The 24,703-nt window shown below is 42.1% G+C and overlaps 2 protein-coding genes and 1 pseudogene across 5 annotated transcripts in view; 2 read left to right on the top strand and 1 right to left on the bottom strand.

Annotated features, from left to right (window-relative positions):
- The window catches only part of Atl1 (atlastin GTPase 1), a 75,445-nt gene extending 69,872 nt beyond the window's left edge, over window positions 1–5,573 (top strand). Inside the window, exon 14 of one of the 4 annotated variants that reach the window (XM_075947532.1) lies at window positions 2,481–5,573. In XM_075947532.1, coding sequence (XP_075803647.1) covers window positions 2,481–2,591 — 111 coding nt within the window. In that variant the 3' untranslated portion in view covers window positions 2,592–5,573. The remainder of the gene's footprint in view (window positions 1–2,480) is intronic. The other 3 variants (XM_075947530.1, XM_075947533.1, XM_075947529.1) reach the window with 3 other exon arrangements.
- Sav1 (salvador family WW domain containing protein 1) lies at window positions 5,265–23,233 on the bottom strand. The gene is made up of 5 exons (XM_075947534.1): window positions 23,008–23,233; window positions 20,690–21,136; window positions 14,609–14,879; window positions 8,097–8,240; window positions 5,265–5,472 (listed from the first exon to the last, which is right to left on the bottom strand). Exons 1-5 carry the CDS (start codon window positions 23,099–23,101, stop codon window positions 5,265–5,267), a joined length of 1,164 nt encoding a protein of 387 aa, XP_075803649.1. The 5' UTR covers window positions 23,102–23,233.
- Window positions 9,105–10,674, top strand: LOC142835198 (heterogeneous nuclear ribonucleoprotein R pseudogene; annotated as a pseudogene).
- Window positions 23,234–24,703: the final 1,470 nt, after the last annotated feature.

Below are 24,703 nucleotides of genomic sequence, written 5' to 3'. Positions count from 1 at the left end.
TTAAGAAGGTTCCATCACAGGATGCATCCATGCTTTCTTTGCACATCTCAAACCTGGCCTGTGAACCAGCATTCCTTTCTTCTTTCCATGTATGTATGAATAAGAAACTGCGTTTCCAGAAACAATTACACTAAGAAAAATGTCAACAGAACTGTTATTTTTTTTTTCAAAGCTAATCTTAATTCCTCAGTTTCTCCTTGACTATATGAGTGAATTAGGTCCTTTAATCAAATCCCAATGGAACATTTAATATTTTAAAGTCAATAACAGCTACTTTATGTAAAAAGCAAACTAAACTCACTAGACAAAACAGATTTCAACTTTATACATAAAACCTTGGGTGGGGGAACCTAATACTTGAAGAAAACTGGAATTAAGTATACCAGGAGCAGAATGTATCAGAACAATGATGGGCTAGCTATAGGGGCCAGAGAGATGGTTCAGTGACTAAGAGCAGGGGCTGCTCTTCCAGAGGTCCTGAGTTCAATTCCCAGCACCCACATAGCAGGTCACAATTGTCTGTAACTGTACTTCATGGGATCCAGTGCCCTCTTCTGATATTTATGATACATATGACATTTTTGATACATGAAAACAAAGCATCGGGGGCTGGAGAGATGGCTCAGCGGTTAAGAGCATTGCCTACTCTTCCAAAGGTCCTGAGTTCAATTCCCAGCAACCACATGGTAGCTCACAACCATCTGTAATGAGGTCTGGTGCCTTCTTCTGGCCTGCAGGCATATATGCAGACAGAATATTGTATACATAATAAAATAAATAAATATTAAAAAATGTTTAAAAAAAGAAAACAAAGCATCATATACATAAGATACATTAATAAATCTTTTAAAAAAGAAAACAGCTATATAGAATCACAAATAAAAACTTCTTGAATAGCTAAATATTAAGCTTTTACCCAGTTCTTAAAAATATTAAAAAACTACAGACTCAAGAGTGAGTCAGTCAGAATTGAGTGTTCAGTTTGTGACAGTCAGAGGGAGAGCTCTTACACCCTGGTTAAGAGGAAAAACTGTGATTCTTAAGACTACCCAAAAATGTGCAACATGGAAAAATATGATTGCTGGGTGCGGTGACATATGTCCACAATCCCAGCACTCAGCGGGGCGGGGGAGGAGGATAATAAATTTGAAGCTAATGTGGATCACATAGTGAAACCAAATCTCAAGAAAAACCCTAACATTCTTTTGATTCACTAAAATAATACAAGGAATAACCAGAGGTCATTTCAGTGAGGGAAGGCGTTCTGAAGCGGTGTTTTTGAACAGGTTCTGTGCAGCAGGAAATACAGCAGGAGAACATGTATCCCAATTAAACGAACATACCCAAACCTGGAGTGACAGCACACAGTATTTAATTATAACCCTTACTATAACTTAGTCAAGTCCAGCAAAAACACATCTACTGACCTCAGATTTAAAAACACCTGAGAGATAACAGCATATTAAAGACAAAAATCAGGAAACTGCACATATTAACAAATACCATGCATACATACATCTGCTTATCAGTCTCTGGAGTAAAGGAGTAAACAGGGGAGCCCAGCTTGGGGAAGGAACAATACCTCTTCAGCTGACCCGGCACACAAAGAATGGAAAAGCAGCCCATTCCAAAAAATAGATTCACAACGGAAATTACAGGTCTAAGTTGTGTAAAACTGACAATATTCACAATGAGATGTCCACAAGTCCCTGGGACATGGAAAACAATTGGGCTGGGAGACAGTATGCTAAGAGATGTTTAAGATAAAGGAAGTGCCGTCAGAGAGTAAAAACTTGGGAAGCTCAACCAGTAACACATGCCAGGGAACTGAAAATACATTTTAAGATATTATTGGTCAGCGTGTTTCAGCTGCATGGACGTCTGTATACAATGTGCATGCAGTAACAGTGGAAGCCAGAAGAGGGCGTCAGGTCCCTTAGGACTGGAGTTACAGGTAGTTGTGAACCACCTGTGGATACTGGGACTTGAACCCAAGTCCTCTGGAAGATGAACCAGTGCTCTAACCTGCTGAGCCATCTCTCCAGCCCTCCCTAGGTCTGTGTTTGATAGAGGATGATATAAAGAATATCAGTTCAAGGTCTGAGAAGATGGCTCAGTGGGTAAACCATTTGCCACCCAAGGGTAAGAACCTGAGTTCAAGTCTCCAATAACCACTTTGAGTATCAGGTGGATGTGGTGGCCCACCTATAATCCCTATGCTTAGAAGGTAGAGATGGAATTCTCTGGGCAAGCTTGCTGGCTAGACTGATCAAACTGCTGAGAGACCCTGCCTCATATACAATGTGGAAAGCGATAGAGGAAGACACCCAACAACTTCTGCCCTCCAGCCATACCTGCGCACACATACGCATACATGCACACCATATACAAAAATGCTGAATTTGATATAGTACTATAGGGGGAGGGGGAAGGTATACCTGTGTGCTCACTGTTTTGTAACCCTGATTCTTACCTCCCAGGCTCTCTACAAGCTCTACAGTGCAGCAGCAACCCACAGACACCTGTATCACCAAGCTTTTCCTGCACCAAAGTCAGAGCCCACTGAGCAACCAGAAAAGAAGAAAATCTAAGTCGATTTCAGTGCATGATGACCACTTGCCACTTAGCTATCAAAGTCTGTTTCCATGCAAACATTCAAAGTGCTTTTTTCTGAGCAGAATGAAAGCCACACACCCGAGGACTCCGACGGTTCAATCCTTTACTCCAGTGACTGATAAGCGGATGTATGTATGCATGGTTATTTGTCAATACGTGCAGTTTCCTGATTTTTTTCTTAAAATATGCTGTTATCATTTCAGGTATTTGTAAATCTGGGGGCAGTAGAAGTGTTTTGCTTGACTTTACTAAGTTCTGCTCTGGGTTATAATTAAGTATTGCGTGAGAGCACTCCAGGTTTGGATATGCTCATTTAATTTCTATAGAAAATTTTAGTTATTTTGCATAGCTATTTGTTAAAGTACAGCATAACTCAGCAGGCTTGATTTAATCTATATAATCTTATACATACCAGAGGCTCTTATCTTGAAATATATTTAAGAGCTTAAAGTTGCTTTACCAAAAACTATACATTGTTTCTTTTATATTTATGATTTAATATAGAATGTAAATCTCTTGATCAAAAATGCACAAACATTGTTTTGTATGTGTTTGAGTTTACCTGCACTGTCTGTTTTCTCATTTGGTACATCAGAAATGTATTCTTCATAGGTTTATTCTTTTAATATGCCAACTATTAAACTTTACTCTGGTTCCTAACAGTAAAACAAATGCTTACTGACTCTAGAACTATTGGGGGTGCTGATGTGGCTTGAAGGGCTCTCTCCACTTTAATTCAAGATACATTTTCTTTCTGATAACACTTCATGAGAAGTGTAGGTGTTTAGGATGGCATGACCATACACTATTTCTGATACCATTTCAAACTTAAGAAACACGAGCTAATCTTGTTAGGTTCTTTCCTGTGACTTGGTTTAAAAAAAAGTTTCATTTTATTGTTTTATATTTTTAGACACAGTTCTGCCATGCAGCTCAGGCCAGCCTTTAACTGTGATCATTCTGCCTCCCTCCCCAAGTCCTGAGCTTACATGCATGTGCTGCTGTCTGCAGCATCCTTCCAGGTCATGGAAACCGTGAGTCTATAATTTATTTCTTATGACTGAAATCTTTATGGAGTTTTATTAAGTAAATCAGACCCCTTAGAGGAAAATAAAAGAATGAGGTGGGAGGTGAGTCATGGTGACACACACCTTTAATCTCAGCACATGGGTGGCAGAGGCAGGTGGATCTCTGTGAACTCGAGGCCAGCCTGGTCTACACCATGAATTCCAGGACAGCCAGGAACACACAGAGAAACCCTGTCTTGAGAACAAAAAGGTTTTCAAGAGAGGGAAAAGTAGTAACAGAAGAAAGGTAATGCTTCTTACGGATCTGGGAGCCCTCAAACAGGCATTAACTGTGTCAGTAATGGTGAACAAAAAGTCACAGGGACAGGAGACAAGCAGTTCATAAGCTGTGAGTCCGTCCTTTTGAGACATCCGGCCTTACGCTCAGTAAACTCCCTTTCCCACCAGTCACACTTCAACCTCCCTTCACTGTAGGCTTCCTTGGCTACTGGGCCTTCTGAAAAGAAAAGCATCAAACATCGTACTGACTCAAACACCAAATTATGAACTCAAGGACCAGACGGTTTCCACAAAAATATATTTAATAACTTGTTATATAAAATCAAACACAAAATTTTATCAATAATTCAAACTCACTTCTAACAAGGAGTGCTTAAATTTAGGAAAACTAAACTAAAATATATACATATTCACAATTGTAAGAACAACTGAAGAGCTAGGAAACTCACAATTCTAGATTTACAGCTGGAAGGTCCATAAATTTATCTTAATCAAGTGTTTGGCACTAATTATAAACAAGTATAAGCCAAAGGCAAGAAAAATGGGGAAGAATGGCCTGTTTCTAAACCTTTATGACAAATACTTCTCTAAGATAGAAAAGACAATATAAAACTTACAAGTGACCAAGAGTTCTTACTGGATCCCTGATTGTCATTTTTGGCAACTTAGCCCAGCCTGGTGCAGGCAGCGTGCTATGTGGTCAGGAAGCCTGTGTTGTCTCACCGGAGCCTTGCTAACTGGAGTTCTGTGCTCTGGCTCAAAGAAAAGAAGCAGTATTAGTAACAGTTGCATAACCTTCCCCATACAGGCTAAGGCTTTGTGTTCAATGTATTGCTAAAAGGCTCTATCGCCTGCTGCAAAAGTGCCCCTTACATTAGAGAAGAGGGGGAGGAGATGACCACATACTTTGTATACAAGTCCATCACAATACAGGTCCCAGCACACCCATGGGAATGGCCGATCCACCTTATTCCAGAAAGTACTGCACACCACAATTAAGTTCTCACCCTCTTCCTTTTTCTGCACAAGAAGGGTGTATTCCGTCAGAAGAGTGACTGTTTGCCAGCGCCTGGTCATGATGCTGTTTTCTTCCTGCACTCCATTTCAAGACTACCAAAGCAGCTTCTTAATAGACAGCATTTGGAAGTGTATACCATATCAGCTCTTTAAATAAGACTGTTTTTTTGGTTCAATAAAAGAAAAATTTTGGTAACAAAATATATGTAAAACTAGAATTTTATAATTCCAAAGAGTAAGTTGCCTTTATTAACTAAAGTAGTTGTTTGCAGTCACTTATCTGAAAATATGTTAAAGCTCTTACAAAACTTGGATGTGATAAAGTTAACTTAAAAACTTCTTGCCATGCTGCTGGGCATACCACTGCTGTCTCTGCTTGCGGTTTTCCAACTCAGTGAGAAGAGCCTGTCTGTAGGCCTCGTACATCTTAACAATCTGCTCCAGTTCCTTCATGAAGAGTAACTTCAGCATTCCCTGGTATGTGTCCAGGTCAGCCAGCTGGAAGAGCTCCCACTTCAAAATGTGGTCATATCTGTCATAAAACAGTGTTCATAACATAATACATGTGCATTTACAATAATAAACTGGTACTTTTTATAGACAGTTGTATTATAAGTAAAACTAACTTTTATTTAAAAAATATTTGAGTTAGTAAAACTTGCCATTCAGACACTTCGTTTCTTTTGTTTTGAGCTGGGGACCTATGATGACCTTGACCTCCTGGGCTAGGGTACCCTCCTGCCTCACCCTCCTCAGTGGCTGGGACACAGAAGCATGCTACTACACATGGCTCTAAATACACTCCTTTCCACTTCCCTCTCTTTTTAAAATGAATTTACATTTTTCTGTGTTTGAATGCTTTGCCTGCATGCATGTAAGTGCACTGTGTGCAGGCCTGGTGCCCAAGAAAGCTGGAGAAGACATCAGATGTCCTGGAACTGGAGTTTAGACAGTTTTTAAGTTATTATATCGTTCCTGAGAACTGAACCAGGGTTCTCTGCAAAAGCAGCAAGAACTCTTAACTGCCCTCTCTCTTTGCTATGTTAAAGTTAAAGCCTTCTTTTTTTTTAAACAGAAAAAGGGGAAATGATGTGGAAGTGTCATATCTGTTGATTTCATTGGTTAATCAATAAAGAAACTGCTTGCCCTGATAGGTTAGAACATAGGTGGGTGGAGTAAACAGAACAGAATGCTAGGAGGAAGAGGAAGTGAGCTCAGACGCTATGATCCCCTCTCCTGAGCAGACGCAATGAGGCTCCAACCCAGGATGGACGTATGCTAGAATCTTCCCAGTAAGCGTACCTGCGTGCTACACACATTATTAGAAATGGGCTAGTCCAGGTGCGAGAGTTAGCCGAGAAGAGGCTAGATATAATGGGCCAAGCAGTGTTTAAAAGAATACAGTTCGTGTGTTATTTCTGGTGTAAAGCTAGCCGTGCGGGAGCCGGGTGGGACGAAAAGCAGGCCCGCAGCTCCCACAACACCTCAGTACACATTTTTTTTTAAATTTGAGAACTTTTTTAAACTTGAGATTTATTTTTATGTGTATGGGTGTTTTTGCCCACACGATGTGTCTGTGCACCACATGCATGCTTGGTGCCCACAAAAGCCAAAAAAGGGCACTGGATCCCCTGGAACTGGAATTTCAGACAGTGGAGAGCGGCCGTGTGGGTGCTGGGAATTGAACCTGGGTCCTCTGCAAGAGCAGCCCGTGGCCTTAACAGCTGAGCCCTCTCTCCAGCTCCAAATACACCATTATTTTTAAGGAAGGGGAAAAAGCTGTTAAATATTACTTTAGGTTAAAGATTGCCCATCTATTTTAAGAATCAATTTTAATATTAGACCTGGGCAACCATTAATATCAACTGCAAACTATAATGGTTCTGTAATTTCCAAAATCCACATCCTATTTCAGTTTTCAGAGTGAATGTCCATGCTTAGAGGAATGTAAACACAGAAAGTCATGTACCTATGTTACCAAGTCATATCTCATCACTGCAGGGCAGACAAAAGCAAGCATTAATTACAAACTCTAGGTTTATTTTCAATAATTACCTATAATCATATCTAATGGGTACATTTGCCATTTTATTCCAAAAGGACTATCTATTTAATATAAAAATATATATGGCTTCAAAAAAAGATACTGAGTAGTGACTGAAGCAGCCGTCCTGGGTGCGCAGCAGGAAGCCCAGCAGAGCCTCAGGACAGCTTTGCAGGACCTCCACTTCCACGCTGGCCCTGGAGGACTGGAAACTTAACTAATTTAGACTCATTTCTTTGCAGAAACCTGGGCAACCTAACTCCTTGTGAACAGGAACTGAGTTGCACGAAGAAGCAGTTACAGCTCAAGCATTTCCCAGAACTGCTGTCATTCAGGTAGTTTAATTTACTTATAATCCCTGAAATAAACTCGGAATTCCTAACAAAGAACTTAATCTCCAAGAGTGTTCTGCTTTGTTTCATCAGTATGCCAAGATCTTACCTTGGTTTTTTTTTTGGGGGGGGGGATATAAATACTACATCAGCTTACATGTTAATCTTATAAAAATGTAAAAACAACAAGTATTATTAAACTTGTCTGCATTTAGTATTCTTATGTATCCATCACCGGAGGTCTGGACACAAAGTAGTGAGGATTCAGACATCTCTGAAGAATTCTTACTTCTAATCAAAGAGTCAAACTTTGTAAGCTCTGATATCCTTTCTTAAATGTTACATAAAAGTCCAATATTATAAGAAAAGCATGATACTTCTTTACCTCCCCCCCACCCAAGACAGGGTTTCTCTGTGTAGCCCTGGCTGTCTTAGAACTCACTATGTAGACCCCACTGGCCCCAAACTCAGAGGTCCACCTGCCTCTGCCTCCCAAGAACTGGGATTACAGGTCTGCACAACCACTGCCCAGCTAAGCATGTACTTTTTTTTTTTAAAAAAAATTTTATTATGTATACAATATTCTGTCTGTGTCTATGCCTGCAGGCCAGAAGAGGGCACCAGACCCCATTACAGATGGTTGTGAGCCACCATGTGGTTGCTGGGAATTGAACTCAGGACCTTTGGTGGAGCAGGCAATGCTCTTAATCTCTGAGCCATCTCTCCAACCCCAGGCATGTACTTAGACCCCAAAGACACTGGTGCTGTGTGCTCACTTACTTCACCGGGGCTCGGGCATAAACCTGAAGCCAGTCAGGAATTTCTGCAGTATGGTAAGGATTTGCAGGGACCAGGAGGGACTGATTTCTTTCAGTTTGCTGCGGCTGGTATGTGATAGGAGGAGGCTGATCATACCGAGGGACACTGAAAAGAAAGAATTGACATTTATTAAAACAGAAGCCCTTCACCTAGGCCAGAAATTATGATGACTATACAGCTTTTAAGGCTTTTTAATGTGCTTTTTGGCCAAATCAAAATCTTCCTCCCCTAACAGAACTTCCTATGATAAGGGTCTGAGTGTTTTTTTAACTATACTGTATGGACATACACTCCATCTTTTGGAAGCTGATATGCTATTAGTGATAGATAAACATCCAAGTTAAGGGGAGTGGGGTGGATAGGGATGGGCCAGAGACAGCTCCCCTGGGCCTGGTTCCCACCCAGGTGCCTTCTCTCCCTTGCTTATTCCTCAGCTCTTCTGACGCCTGGCCCTTTGGCCCAGAGATCCTCCTGCCCCCGCCCCCACCCGGCTGCTCTCTGCATTCCCAACTCTAGCACTTCTCCTTTGGTTGGCAGTCAGGCTTGACCTACACACGGATGGGATGTGTTGAGAACTAGGCTGCTCCCAAGGAGGTGGGGTAGGCTGAAGGTCGGGTGACAATCGACCAAGCAAGGTGCCAATGTATGGGGATGCCTCCACCTCATCCTCATACTATATGCTTTGAGCTAAGATATGAAGGAAGGACACTTAATAGCTAGCCAGGCAGAATAGTTCAAAGAGGAAGAACCCATGAATACTTCCAGTGTAGCTCACATAGAACACTACGAGACACTCATAGACGCAGGCCTCCCGCAGAAGATGGCAGAAAGGCTTGATGAAATGTTTCAGACAGGGCTGGCAGCATAGGTTGATCTTGACAAAAGAGCAACCTATGCTCCTGCTTAATGAAGAAGGCGCTGTCTAGACTACAGTAGTCCAAGGATGCACTATCTCATGTTCAGGGGACAAAGATTTTCTGTGGCATAAGCCCAAAGCAAAAGTCTTCTCTCACCATTTTATACAAACAAAGGTGCATTTTTATGTGGAGTTATGAAGACCTAAAGCAAAGAGAGAAACAGGACAAGGTGCAAGAGGCCACAAAGGGGTCCAATGAAGCCTTGCTTGAGAAGATGGTTATACTCTGGATGTAACCGCAGGACAGAGGAAGTATGGTGGTCCCCCACCAGACAGTGTGTACTCAGGTGTGCAACATGGTATTGAAACAGAGGTCTTCATAGGTAAAATACAGGAGACTTGTGTGTGGATGAGTTGGTATCCCTTTGTAAGAAGGCTGGTCCCATCTGGGATCTAGAGATCTATCTGGTTCTGTCTCATGATGGACCCACTCTGGTCAGGACAGAGGATATGCATCTCTCACCTTCTGAGGAAGGAAGCTGCCCCAGCAGCAGTTAAAACTGTGTGAGAGCTATGAAATTTGTCTTGGCAAACACCTGGGAGTGTGCATTTCTGTGGCAAACAACAGACTTTCCAAAGAGTAAGACTAAAGAAAACATTCTAGAAGAGTTTAGTAAAGTCACAGATTTTACAGAGAGTTTGGTAGACATTATTCTCTATCATCAACCTGAAGATCACAAGTCAGCAGCATAAGCCAGACAATGACCCATGAGTGGAAAAGTAAAACTATGGTGAAATGGAGTTAGCAATTTGTGGTGGTTTTGAATAGGTATGGCCTCCACAGACTTACAGATTTGAGTGCTTAGTCCCACCAGGAAGTGGCACTTTAGGAGGTGTGGCCTTGATGGAGGAAGTGTGTCACTAGGAGGACAAGTCCAGTGTCTCTCTTCCTCCTGCCTGCTGATCCGGATGTAGAACTCTCAGCTAGCAACATCTCCAGCACCATGTCTGCGTCTGACTGCCACCATGCTTCCCAACATGATGATAACGGACTAAACCTCGGGACTGTAAGATAGCCCCAATTAAATGTTTTTCTTTATAAGAGTGGCTGGGTAATATTCTCTTCACAGCAATAGGACATTGACTAAATCACAGCTGAATGGGCTGACCCTGTGGAAGAACCAGATTCAAAAGTCATGGCTAATGTGAAGTTTTATTTGTGAAAACTTGGTTACTACAAAGACGGAAGAAATATTGGAAAAGTCATTTTCTGAGTTTGGAAAGCTGGAGTGAAGAAGTCAAAGATTATGCATTTTCTTCATTTTGAAAACAGAAGAGCTACTCTTGAGGCTCTGATTGAAGTGAATGGAAAAGAAGCAGAAGGGAAGGATTGAAACGTCTCAGCTAAGCCACCACAGAAGAACAGGAAAGAGTGCCAAACTGCTAGGCCTGCAGAAGTGCTACGCATGACGATTACTCCAAATAAGATGCTGAGGCCATGGTGGGGGGAGAGGCAGATATGACTACCCTCCATATCTATCCTTTCATACTACAGTATGAAAGCTACTGCGATGATTACTGTGGTTATGATTATCACAGCTATTGTGGAGGATACAAAGATCTCTACACTACGGCTATGATGATGGTTATGCAGTGAGAGGAAGAGGAGGAGGGAGAGGGTGAGGTGTTACACCACCACTAAGGGGGCCCAGGAGCATAGTGTCTATGAGGTAGAACCAGCTATTCATGGGGAGTGGGTGTTGTGGAATATTATTTTAAGATGTGTTACATTTGTTTATGCTGTGGAATGCAAAGATATGTTGCATTTGTTTAACTTCGTGAAGCTGTGTTACTTTGCCTGTCTGAAACACCTGATTGGTCTAATAAAGACCTGAACAGCCAATAGCGAGGCAGGAAAAAGGATAGGTAGGGCTGGCAGGCAGAATAAATAAAAGGAGAGATCCGGGGAGAGAGATCCAGGGAGAGAAGATAGAAAGCAAGAAAAGGAGGAGAGGAGGACTTCAGGGGCTAGCTACATAGCCAGCCGTGGAGTAAGAAGTAAAAGAAATACAGAAATAGAGAAAGACAAAAGCCCAGAGGCAAAAGGTAGATGGGATAATTTACATTAAGAAAGTTGGCTACAAAGAAGTCAACCTAAGGCTGGGCAGTTCTAAGTAATACATCTCTGTGTGATTATTTGGAAGCTGGATGGTGGGCCCCCAAGGAGTAATACGTCTCTGTGTGATTATTTGGAAGCTGGATGGTGGGCCCCCAAGGAGTAAAAGAGTAGAAAAACAACAAGGGGGCATATTTATGACCACCAAGAGACTCAAGAAGTGGCAAAGGGGGTCGTGTGGAACAGCAGAGAGGCCATGGTCCTTGTGGGACTCAGAAACTAAGGGGAAAATGTAGGAGGCAAGAAAAAAGGAGATGGATACAACCAGCCTGACTCCAGGTGTCCTAACCTATAGATCAGCAGCTCAGCAAGGTGGCAACTATTATGTTAACTATGGTTACAATAATGACGACCGAGAATTTTATCAGGATATTTGGAGGCAGTGGAAATGGACAAGTGAGAGCTCCAAACGATACTGGCAGGATTGGCTCTAGATCTATCTATATTCTTCAAAACAAAATTGGCTTAACTGTTCCATCTTGAAGTAGTAGTTTGCTGCCATTTGTACTCAGGTGAAGAAATCATTATTGTGTACATACTCCAGGCTTTTTATTTTTCTTCTTTCCATAAATGTTCTTGGACATTATTGGGCTCTCAGAGTTCCCTTACTGTGGGGTTATTATGCTTTTATTGTTCAGGCTTCATTTTAGCTTCGAAACAATCTGTTAAATCAGAACCTTTGGTTTGGACAGTTTTACTTTTCTGGATTCAGAACAGATTTCATAGCTGAATGAAGTATGCTGTAAATAAAGGTACAAGCTAGTGCTCTGCCTTAGTAGTCTTCAGAAAGGAAACTGAACAGACTTAAGGCTTTCTGTATTGGAAATAAGCTATATGTGTACAATTAGCATTGTTACAATTTCAGACATTTTTGAAGTCTGCTCTACAAAATTTATTTGGCTTATATATCAAAGCCATGATAGTTTGTTCTTTAATGTGATTGTATTTCCAATTTCTTGTTCATGTGAAATTTTAATAAAACTCAAATCTACAAAAACAAGCAACAAGTTAAACCTTTCTTATTTTAAGACATTTCTTCTGGCTGGTATTCATTCTTTTTAAGAACAGCTTCAAAGGTGAAAAAAAGCTAGTCTTAGTTTTAACCTTTATACAAGGCTTATAGGCAGAGATTTTTGCAAATAACTTGTGATTTGCCAACATATACATTGGGAAGGTCTATAGCTTTTCTCAAAACAAAAGAGGATTGTTTTCTCCTTCCTGCTAACTGAAAAGCTGAGGTCAGGGTATAGAGTGCAGCAGGACTGGGCATTGTGCCAGGTTAGGAAAGCAACTGGGAGTTGCCTAGAGCCTACTTTAAATCATAGAGAATTAAAAAGGATCATGTTTCAATTAGCACTAACAGCCTGTGTAAGCTGAGTGGGGAGGAACAGTTGTATAGGACTGAACTGTTAAGGGGCAAAGTACTCAACACCTGCAGGCTACAGAGTGAATTCTGGGACACCAGACTGAGCTATTTCAGGCAAGAAGACAAAACAAATGAATCTGCCTCTAAACATAAAAGACGTGAATATAAAAAAGGTCACTGCTTGCTTAACTGGCATTAAAATAAGGTCTAGATTATACTATGGTTAACGGTCTGTTTATTTTAAGATTATTTATATTTATATCTCTGTGTGTGTGGCGTGTATGTGTGTATACACACATACACACATACACACACACACACACACACACACACACACACACACACACACACACACACACACACACACATATGGAGTGCCTGTGGAGATCTGAAGTGGGTGTCAGATACCCTGGAGCTAGAGATACAGGCCACCATACAGAACCCTGACAGAGGCTCTGGGAATCAAACTCAGGACCTCTGAAAAAGCAGCAAGTGTTCATGATGACTGAGTCATTGCTCCAACTCTGTCATTTTAAAGATAACATGAAAATTGCACTAATTATATCTTCAACATTTTTAATAAGTGGATCCAAAGGGAAATGGTAATTGATACCATATGCTTTGAAATCAAATATGCCTGTGTTTTGAGACAAGATCTCAATATATAGCCCTATCTAGAACTCTCTATGTAGACCAGGCTGGCCTTAACTCCCAAGTACCAAGACTGAAGGTGTGAGTGACAATGTCCAGCCTGTGTTTTAATCACCTATAATTTGTATGAAATGTAGGAGAACTGCCTTACTGTACTTTACTTCTACCTCCTGATTTGTAAAAGTGGACAATAAATTCTTACCACAGATGACTTTTCCCAAGAGCTAATGGACTGATGTCTAAGTTACAGGTACTGTATAAAGACTGTCATATAACCCGGCAGTTATTAATGCTACTCTGTGAACTGGGAAGTGCTGACTTTCTGAGAGGACAGTCATTTGGAAAACTTTATAAACCATCAACATGTTACAATGATATCGGGTGTGAGAAACAGAGGGTGGCCTTTTAAATCTGGCTGGAAGACTGCTACTGTGGGACAGCAGACCATACCCATGGGCTCAGTTCTTCAACATCTTCATTCAATAAAGCTGGCTGCATGCTACCAAATGTAAATCACTGGAAAAAAATACTTTCAAGGTTGAGTCACTAAATATAAAATGTTTAAAGCAATACACTGATAATGTTAACCCTGTTTAGAATTAGCCTTGGTAATTCTAAAATGTATTCTCATGAATTTATTGTTTCTTAAAATTATGATCCATCATAACAACAAATTGTATTAGTCAGATGACCCTAGGCAGTACCTATCAATGTGCTTATGGCATTTTACCCAATAGTACTCAGTTCTTGCAGCTTAAACATGATTAATGTGAAATATTTGTTTCTTCACTATTAAGTTAATGCAGTTTTATATGTACTTTGAAGTACAGTGTCTATTTTTCACTTACAGCAATCTCAACTGGATTAACCAAGTTTCAACTGCTTAATAGCCACACCTGACAACTGGCTACAATACTAGATAGCATAAGGCTAAAAGTATCATTCAGAACAGCCCAAAGAATTGCTGGTTGTATGTACTAAGAAGCTAGACTGTTCCATTCCAACTTTTATTTCAGTAGGAAAACAACATGAAATTGTGTCAGAACAGGAAGATGATGTCAAAATTTTGAAGTATATTCTGACTTACTAGGAGGTGGGTCTACCTGATGAGAATTTAAGATGAACAAACAGGTGATTATTAACTTTAATTTCTGGGTATCTACAACAAAAGGCTTCTGGCATCTCTTCTAGTTGGAATATGATCACAAAGACATTTGTTTCAGGTTTCTCAGAGAAAATATTTTTAAAATCTAATTATTAAAATCATTCATTACTAAGATATACCTAGAATAAATATCAATTTTGAGAAATAACTATTTAAAATCTCAAGCTTCAAGATGCTTATCTCTTCATAAAATGTTAGACCAAAATCTAACAAGGGATGTTCTTAAAACAGAAAGCCAGAAATGAAGCAGCTACTTTACCTGGGAGCACAGGGGTGCCTGTATTGAGCCCTTTTATTTGTGTGATCCACATAATAGGTTCCAAATTCTGATGACTCCACGCGTTCCCATCCAGGAGGAAGCCCTTCTCGCTCAAGAGGATGACTCCAGTGAGTTGTGTTTGTGTTATGATCTATGTAGTACTTTCTCCCTCTCATTGTCCAGTCCACAGACCAGCCAGGGGGAAGGGGGAAATCTTCAGATCCATGGTTAGTTAAATTCCCTAAAGATGTAGCAGCAACTCTCCCAATACCTGCAGAGAAAAGAAAATGAAGCAAGTGTTCAATTATCTGTAATTTTTTTTTTTTTTTTTGGATTTTCAAGACAGGGTTTCTCCGTAGCTTTTGGTTCCTGTCCTGGAACTAGCTCTTGTAGACCAGGCTGGCCTCGAACTCACAGAGATCCACCTGCCTCTGCCTCCCAGAGTGCTGGGATTAAAGGCGTGCACCACCACCGCCCGGCTTATCTGTTAAAATTTATGATTATCTCAGTATAAAATTTCCACAGCATTAGTCATTACTATTAAACTAGAAGGAGAAAGTAGAACTGGATTTTGAAACAAATATGAGTTTTGGTTTGTTTGAATCTTCTGTCACCAGGGCACAGGGATACTTAAATATTTACACTACTAAAGGGAAAAGTGAAGACAGGAAAAATCTCAGTCAAGATTTAAGATCTGACATTTCATCTAAAAAATAAAAAAGGAAAGAGCAAAAATAAGCTTGCAAAACCATTCCCAGTTTATAATTTTTTTAAAGAATCTAGCTATGCTCTAGAATTATTAAGTGGGATTATCAAGGGAGGTCATACAGTCAACATGCATGAACACAACTAGGAGTTAATGAAATAACAACACTTACAATGGCTCTTAAAAATCATGTCAAGTTTCCACTTAAGTGATGTGTTTTAAAATATATACCATATATTTTATATCTTTGGTTAAGCAAAATGTTTAATTTTAAGAAATGGCAATAAACTCATTTTTCAACTCCTCTGAAATTATACTGACAATATGCTGAAGTGTTAGAATCCCCTGCTCAGATTAAAAGAGCAGTGTTTTTTTTTCAGTCATTTTGGTATAAGTGTAAACAGCAACAACAAAAAATAATTTAGAAGAAACATTAAAATTAAGGTATGTTTGTATAGAAATGCCTTTATGCAATTCTGAAATTCTAAAGGATGCGATATAAATTTACAAATAAATATTTGTTATTGGCAGGCGTTTTAAAAACTGTATTCACTTAACACATAACATAATGGTAAGTCCAGAAGGCTAGTCACTGCAGCATAGTCTATAGAAGGCTGAAGATGAGCCAACAATGACAGAGTACATGATTATACTACTGGATGCACAGGTCAGAGCACAGTGCTGGGCTGCACACCACACATGAAGATACTCTCTACTTCTACCCTGAGAGATTAAGAGTAGAGAGACAGTCAGGCATGGTGACTCTTGCCAGTAACCCCAGCACTTGAAAGACTCTGGAAGAAAGAATGCCACAGGTTTGAGGTAAGCCTAGGCTGCACAGTGAGTTCTAGGCCTGCTTAGGCTAGAGAGAGCCCTGTCTCCCACTTCTCTATCCCCCCAAACAAGAAGTGAAAAAGTGCAGGCAATATGCTTCCTTTTTATAGTCATACTTAAACCAATCATGGGCCCCACCATCCCAGACTCCTGGTATTCTGTCCTTGTGAGCAATACTTTATGGCAGAAAGGATGGTATGTGACTTCTGATACTAAGATACAAAAGACCAGGCAGCTTCTGTCCCTGTGAAGCTCATATGCTTCCCCATGGACCACTCAGTAAAACCAGCTGCTTTATGTCATAAATTGTGCATGTAATGAAGAACTGAGGCCTCCAGTGATGGAGGAAGGTCATTGGTTAAATAAAAAGAAACTGCTTGGTCCTCATTGGTTAGAAGATAGGTGGGAGGAGTAAACAGAACAGAACGCTGGGAGGAAGAGGAAGTGAGCTCAGATTCCACAGCTCTCCTCTCCAGAGCAGAAGCCTCAGAGAGACGCCATGCCCCAGCTCCGACCCAGGATGGACTTAGGCTAGAATCTTCCCGGTAAGACCGGTGCTCACAGATTATTAGAGATGGGTTGATCGGGATATCAGAATTAGCCAGTAAGGGCTAGAGCTAAAGGGCCAAGCAGTGATTAAAAGAATACAGTGTCCGTGTAATTATTTCGGGGCATAAGCTAGCCGAGCAGGCGGCTGGGGTGTTGGGGACGCAGCCCCGCCGCTCTTATTACTACACTCCAGTAAAAATTAAAGCCTATTGTTACCAGCTTCGGGAGTAGTCTCTAAACTATGTATCTAAGGACACGGATGTCACAGCCCTGGTGAAGCCCTACAACTTCATGAGGCCCCGAGTCAGAAGCACACAGCTGAGCTGCTGCTGATATCCAACCCACCTAAACTCAAATGTTTGTTGTTACTGAGTTTAGAGTAAAACATATCAAAAAAATCAATAAACATGAGGAAAAATATATATATATGCACACATACATGTATTTATACCTATTTTCATAAAATGCTAAAATGTAACACTACAACAAAAATGAAACTGGTTATTTATAGAAGGAAGGATAATGATAGAAATGATTTTGTATCCCTGGATGGACTGAACTATGTACACCAGACTGGCCTCAAATTCATAGAGAACTGCCTGCCCCGTCTCCAGAGTTCTGGGATAAAGGTGGACAAATGAGTAGCATCTTAATTGTCACTGTAACAAACTATTTTCAGTATGAAAAAATATCTGCAAGCATGGCAACACAATGTGAACATACAAAATATCAGTATCACACAGCAACACACAACATGCTTAAAGATGGTGAATTTTATGTTTCACATGAATTTTATGTTTCACAATGATTTTTTTAAAGCAAAAAGTAAAAATCTAGGATCTTCATTTAAATCAACAATAGTATAATGTTAGGGAATATTATTTTCAGGTGTGTGACCTTTGTTTACGCTGCATTTGTTTAACTCTGTGAAGCTGTGTTACTGTGCCTGTGTAGAACACCTGATGGTCTAATAAAGAGATGAACAGCCAATAGCGAGGCAGGAGCAAGGGTAGGTGGGGCTGGTAGGCAGAGAGTACAAAGAGAAGGAGAACTCTGGGAGAAGAAAGAGGAGCAAGAGAATAGGGAGAGAAGGAAAGCAGGGGCCAGCCACCCAGCCAGCCAGAGTAAGAAAGATAAAAGCCCTGAGGCAAAAGGTAGTGTGGATAATTTAAGAAAAGCTGGTTATAAACAAGCCAAGCGAAGGCCAGGCATTCATAACTAAGAGTAAGCCTTCCTGTGTGATTTGAGAGATGGGTGGCAGGCCCCTCAAAAAGCCAAGAGAGTAAAACATTATAAAACAGTATAGATTGTGACAATGGAGTTTTAGATTTTGGAATTGGTGTAGTATAATATCCTGGACATGTCTGAACATCAAATTCATGTAGTTTTATAAAGCAGTCTGAAGATAATTTCACATAGTATTTTCTGTGCAGCTGTCATGTTGGCAATGAACTATGAGGGCTTACTCCTGTAATCCCAGTACTAGGAAGCCAGAGGCAGGAGGATCATTCAAACTAACAAATTTGAAGCTAGTTTGGGGTACATAGTAAATTCCAGACTAGCCTGGACTATACAGTGAGACTGTGTCTTAAAATACCCACATGAATGCACATGCAAAACTATTTTTTTAAAAACCTGCCTTGGTATAGTGTCATGTTCATGCTCAAAAACCTTCTTAGACTTTTGGAGCTCTTCACGGGTCAGACCTCTGGACTGGACATTCCATCCGTTTGAGCTATCAGTGACACTGCCATACACATACAGGAAAGTGAGTTCAAGGAACTCAACAAATCAGCTATTCCCGTGGTTCTCAACCCTTTGAGGGTGAATAACCCTTTCACGGGAATCGCCTAAGACCATTGAAAACATACATATTTCTATTATGATTCATAACAGTAGCAAAATTATAGCTATGAAGTAGCAAAGAGGTACTTTATGGTTGGGGTCACCACAACATGAGGAACTGTATTACAAAGGTCGCAGCATTGGGAAGGTTGAGAACCGCCGGTCTGCATTAACAATAAACACAGCTGTTATTTCTCCTTCAGCTGGCAAACTTTGTCATCAGTCTCCAGATCTGAAACCTCGGAGCTTGCTTCATTTCCTTTATTAGCACATCCTGTGTACCAGGGTGCTTTGCTAACCATATCTGACTCTTCTTTTTCCTTGACCACTCCAGCCCTACTAGGGGCCCTGTTCTATGAATGTGGTGTGTCCCACTTTCCCTTTGTCCCTTCCAATGTCTGAATCAGGGCCTCATTAATTTGCTTTAAAATATTAACCACTGGGGACTAGAGAGATAGCTCAGAGGTTAACGGCACTTGCTGGTCTTGCAGAAGATTTGGGTTCTGTTCCCAGGTCCCACATGGCAGCTGACAACCATGTATAACTCCACTTCTAGGGGATCTGATGCTCTTTTAGATCTTGAGGGCAGTGAACCGCTTGCATGCCTAGTGTCTGCAGAGGCCAGAAGAGGGTATCAAATCCCCCCAAACTAGAGTTAAAGGACTGTGAGCTGCCATGTGGGTACCAGCAAATGAACCCAGTCCTCTGGAAGAGCAGCCAGTACTTTTAACCACTGAGCCACCACCCCAGACATTTGACCTTGAAATGTGTATGGTTTCTTTGTTTCAAGTCTCAGCTTTCTGTTGCGCCATCCTATGTCATATTTCTTAAAATACGTAAGAATATAGTCTCCTGCCGGGCGGTGGTGGCGCACGCCTTTAATCCCAGCACTTGGGAGGCAGAGGCAGAGGCAGAGGCAGGCGGATCTCTGTGAGTTCAAGACCAGCCTGGTCTACAAGAGCTAGTTCCAGGACAGGCTCCAAAACCACAAAGAAAACCCTGTCTCGAAAAACCAAAAAAATATAGTCTCCTAAATGTAAACCCACCCCGACTCTGTTTGCAATGGGTATTCTCAATTTTCTACCTGACATGTCTTTCATCTACCCTGTTAATGTCAAGTCCAAGCTCAAAGGCTACTTCAAATCCTATCTGCTCCTTGGAGCATACATTCCTGCAAGTACTCCAGTTACACCATCTTTCTTCTGACTGTCTCTAACGGTTAGTACTACAAAGTATAGCCACTAATTGTTCCAGGACTATTGTGTATATGCTGGTTTTGTCTCCCTAAATAAGGTATCCCAGAGGATCAAGAAAATGCTAGACACATAATTAATATTAAATGAAGGTAATTTTCCTATGGCCAAAACAGTTGTATTCCAAATTGTTGAGTCAGTTTATTAGAAGTGTGGCTGTTAAAAAGCCAATCAGCCTCACACATTTATCTTTATCCTGCCTACAGTTTACTAGGTGGGAAAAGTTTTCTTTTTAGCTCGCACCACTTCATCTACAGTAATGAGCACTCTAGGAATCAAGTGGGCTGTCACATCCCTCAACTCCTGAAGGAGCACCTACAGGTCAGAAGGGAAACAGTGCAGCCCTGCATCACACAGTCAATATTTCCCGCCTGTTACAAACGGCATGTTTTACACACAATTAGCCACTTGGTGAGCCTTCTGACCAACCTGAGAAACGAGTATTGACTACAAAATCAGGTTTGGAGAAACAGCGCTAGATCACTAAGCATGCAATTGCCCACACTGTGTATCCCTAGCACAGTTGATTCTGCCTCCCTTTTCCTTTCCAAGGTTTAAGACCAATTTGCCTCCAGACTTACCTTTCTCACTCTACCGAATCTAAATCTAATTTCAATCTGACTAGAGACATTAAGTTTTTTATGTATTTAAAAGCCCAAAGTGTTAGCAGTCAAGATGGTCTTGAGATAAGCACCAAGTTTAATATGATGGCATAGTGAACAGATACAGAATTCTGCCATTCATTGTAGGTTAAAAACCACTAGCAAGCTAGCAGAAGAATGGCAAAATGGAATTTTTTTTTTTTTGCTTTCCAAGAAAACCCATGGAAGATCACCTTTTAAATTAAAATATCAGTAAGTATAAACCAATGTGTTATTTATGATGTCGGGTTACCTGAAGTGTGCCTCCCCTGATTCAGTGGCATTCTTTGGAAGAGATCATGGTTGCAGTCATAGTATCTGTAGTCTTCCGGGGCACGCTCTCCAAGTGGCCGCCTTCTCTGACTATCAAAAAAGCTATCTGAATAAAAGTATCGGGAACCAGAGTCTCCATTTTCAACAGCAAGATTAACTTCTGTTAAAAACGACTGTGATGAGCCGTACTCTCGCGGGACATCTGCCAGACTCCTGACAAGGTACGAGGAAGGGGCAGACAGTCTGTTGCTTTCTCTCCTCAGTACTTCATGGGGTGTCCTTTGAATTGGAGTTCTCAGAAAACTCTGGTTTCTTGAAACTACTCCATCTCCAGAAGCTGAGAAAGCATTAGAGCTTGAATCTGGAAGACAGATGTCAGTCCGTCTTGGGATTGTTGGACCATGCCGAATGAACGAAGGCATGAGATCTGCAATCAAAGAATATATCACCATTTCAGTAAATAGTACTCTTCTAAAGTTATTTGTTTATATCAAAATAACAAGGTCTTCAGAAAACAAATTTAAATTTTAAGCCAATATGTGTACTATTTTCCCAAGCAAATAAATTTATAATCTGCATTAATGTGCTGCGTGTAAGCTCAGCTACAACTGAGCTGATGTTGTATATTGCCATACATAATATGATACAATGTCAGTAAGACTGAAAATAATCTAACAAACCAATGCAGTCACCAGCATCACAGTTTGGTTTTCATCTGATTTTAGTATGGCCAAGAATCTTTCTTCATGCAAACAAAATTTCATTACAATACAAAATGCTCCTCCAAAACAAGGCAGATTTCTTTTAAAAGATTTTTAAATTAATAGTTTTGTCTTTCTATTCTCAGAATTACCCAGTTCTAGGTACAATTATCGAAACCAGAAAGCAAAACCATTCAGTGTGGAAACTGAAAAATAAAATCAAGTTCCAAAGATGCACATAAATGTTCAATCTACTGAAAAACAATAAGCCTGGAATATAGCTCCTTTCAGAACAGAGAACTCAAAACAAGATAATGGATTGCTGAAAACAGAATTAGCAATTGAACAGCTTAGATTTCCTTAGATAGAGAAAGCAAATGCCTTTACAACAGAAGGAAATCGCCGGGCGGTGGTGGCGCACGCCTTTAATCCCAGCACTTGGGAGGCAGAGGCAGAGGCAGGCGGATCTCTGTGAGTTCGAGACCAGCCTGTCTACAAGAGCTAGTTCCAGGACAGGCTCCAAAACTACAGAGAAACCCTGTCTCAAAAAAACAAAACAAAACAAAAAAAAAAAAAACCAACAGAAGGAAATCTGGATATGGAGCACATATTCTGAATTCATTAAGTAGACGATACTGGAAGGTGCCAGAAGCTAACACTAGACTATCCTAACATTGGAATAATTAACAGTCGATGACAGAAACTGTATCAAGTATTCACTGAAAGATTCAAAAACTCAACATGTTGCATGATTTCAAGAAATGTTTAATAAACTTTATTTGCAGCAAAAAGCAAGCTAAAAAGAAGGACAAGCGATTACAAATAAAGTTTCAAGTTACTGGACATACCCACCAGACCAACTTTGTCGTCCAGCACTACAATTAGTAACATAACCTGGAAGGCTCCGCACGTGGTCACAATGAAAAAATAATGCTGTCCACCCCTTTCTCCGTGATCTTGGGCAAATACTATGAACCTCTGTGAAGAGCTTTCCCAATTACAATATGAGGTAATGCTTAATTTAAGTCACACGGTCACTACCAGCTTCCAAGAAGGAAATGTACGTTACTAACACAAGGGGCCCAGCTCCTAGGATGAGAACCGAAGGATTAGCTCCTTCTCTTCTAACTTCCTCATCCACACAAATCTTAAAAAGAAAACCAAGACGTTCAAGTTGAAAAATTCAGAGTCAACTACTTGGAAACGGAGAAAAGCTAGAGGAGGAGACGGAACATACCCTAGAGAGAGGAGGGAAGAAAGTTAGTAACCTGCCTGCTACGGCAGAAATTATTCTGAGTACTTTGCTTTTGGGGAATTTTAGGAGCAAAACCTACTCCGAATACTTCAGTGGCGAGGCGGCTCTGGACAGCTGCTACAAGTCTGTGTCCCGCCGAAGGGCATAGGAGACCAGCCTAGAGTGTTGGGCTACTGAGGGTCGCAGACCCCGGGCACGCCCCGACGTACCCAGCGGACAAGCGCCCGGGCCGGAGCACTTTTTCCCCTCCAACAACAGGCACCGCCGTGCATTCCCTAGTCTTCCAGCACCAACCGGGGCTTCGCTGGGTCCCCCCGCCCGTCACCGCCCAGTGACACTCACTCCGCAGCAGGGGCGACGTCTCCTTCTTCACGTACTTGCCCTGCACCTCGGCCGGCTTGGACACCTCGTTTTTGGTTTTCTTGCGGGACAGCATCCTCGCCTACGACGCCCGTCCCGCCGCCGCCGCCGCTGCCCCAGCAGCCTCGCTAGGGCCGCGCGCTCGCCGCCCGCCGCCGCCTCCCGGGCCGGCGCCGCCTCCGCCTCGGCTCTCCGCCGCCTGCGCCCGCCCGCAAGCTCCGCCGCATGTTGGCGGCGCTCAGCGCGCCCGCCGCCGCTCACTCGCAGGGCAGCTCCTCCCGGGAAGTCAACCGGCTCCGCGACACCGCCGAGGGCCGCCCGCCAGGGCCATGGTCCGGCCGACGCCGCCGGGAGCCGCTACCGCTGCGGCCGCCGCCTACGTCCGGTAAACTTTCCCCGCGCCGCTGGGAATGCCGGGAAAGCCGACGCCGCGCCAGCCGCCCCTCCCCCGCCGGGCGCGGGCGCGGCTGCGTGTGGGGACTCGAGGCGGGCGGCTAACGGACTGGGGCTGGCGACCACGGCGACCTCAGCACGGCTGCGCGGGGCGGCTCCAGCCGCTCAGGTGCCGCGATCGCCCTGACCTGACCGCTCCCCGCGTCCTGGGCGCCGAGGGAAGGCAGCCTTCGAGTGTCCCGGGCTGGCGGGGACGCGGGACTTACGACTGCCAGGGCCTCACCTAGCAACACGGGTGCCCCTTCTGGTGACAGCGTGACGACTATGTAAACTGAGTCACTGTCGTCGTCCTCCCCCGCCCCCACCCCTCCACCTCTCCCTTCCCTATTTCCCCTGCCCTGGTTTTCGGATTCAAAAGACAAAACAAACGGGAAGATGGAGCTTCTACAACTCCTAAGATAGATTTGACGTCAGTGTATAGTTATCTCATCATTTTAATAGTATACTTAATAACCACGTGTTTTCTCTTGCAGTTCAGTCCTGAGGCCTTTTGAGCACCAGCGTTCAGAACTGGGGGCTTTCTAATACAGCAGATTCTACTTTTATTATCTCTAACGCAGTCAGGTACACAGAATAACCTTTGGGAAATAAGGTGGAACTCATTCTCCTTGACCGAAGTAAGGCCTTAATAATAAAGAGAATGTTTTCCCTGGTGCTTAGAACACAGAAACAAAGCATTAATCACATAACAAAAACATGTGGTTTCCTTACATACGACACCAAAACTGGTCAGATTTTGTTTAGCCACGCACAAAGACTAGTCTGTCTCCGTGTTTTCACGAAATGTTTTTGTTACAGGTCCCTTCAATTCTATACCAAATACTTATTGGGTACCCATCTTGTAAGTGCTGTTTTAGGTGTCTGATGTGACAATAAAAGTCCCTGCTGTTACTGGGAAGAGAGATGACAGAATACGACTTGTAGAACATAGTGGGTTAGATCGTGAGTGCTGAGGTAAGCATAAACAAGTGAGATCTCACAGTTTGGGAAAACGCGACAGAGTAACGCAGCTCGTGAGAAGCTGATGTTGGAATTAACTTGCCACGCAGCTAGCTAGAGTGAGACTTCCTGGGAAAGTTTTGCACGTAGTCACGTTTCTGGCCGACGGTAGGAACAGTAAGAGGGCCCATGTAGCTGGGACAGAGAAGAGCAGAGGGAAGTGAAGTCCCACAGTAAGCGGCCACGCCCCTAGGCCTTTGGAGTAGAGGAGTGATGTGTTTAATAT

Source organism: Microtus pennsylvanicus, chromosome 14 (genome assembly GCF_037038515.1).
Source record: "Microtus pennsylvanicus isolate mMicPen1 chromosome 14, mMicPen1.hap1, whole genome shotgun sequence".
NCBI classification, from domain to species: Eukaryota; Metazoa; Chordata; class Mammalia; order Rodentia; family Cricetidae; genus Microtus; species Microtus pennsylvanicus.
Note: the sequence above shows the minus strand (reverse complement) of the source record. Positions and strands in the feature narration are given on the sequence as shown.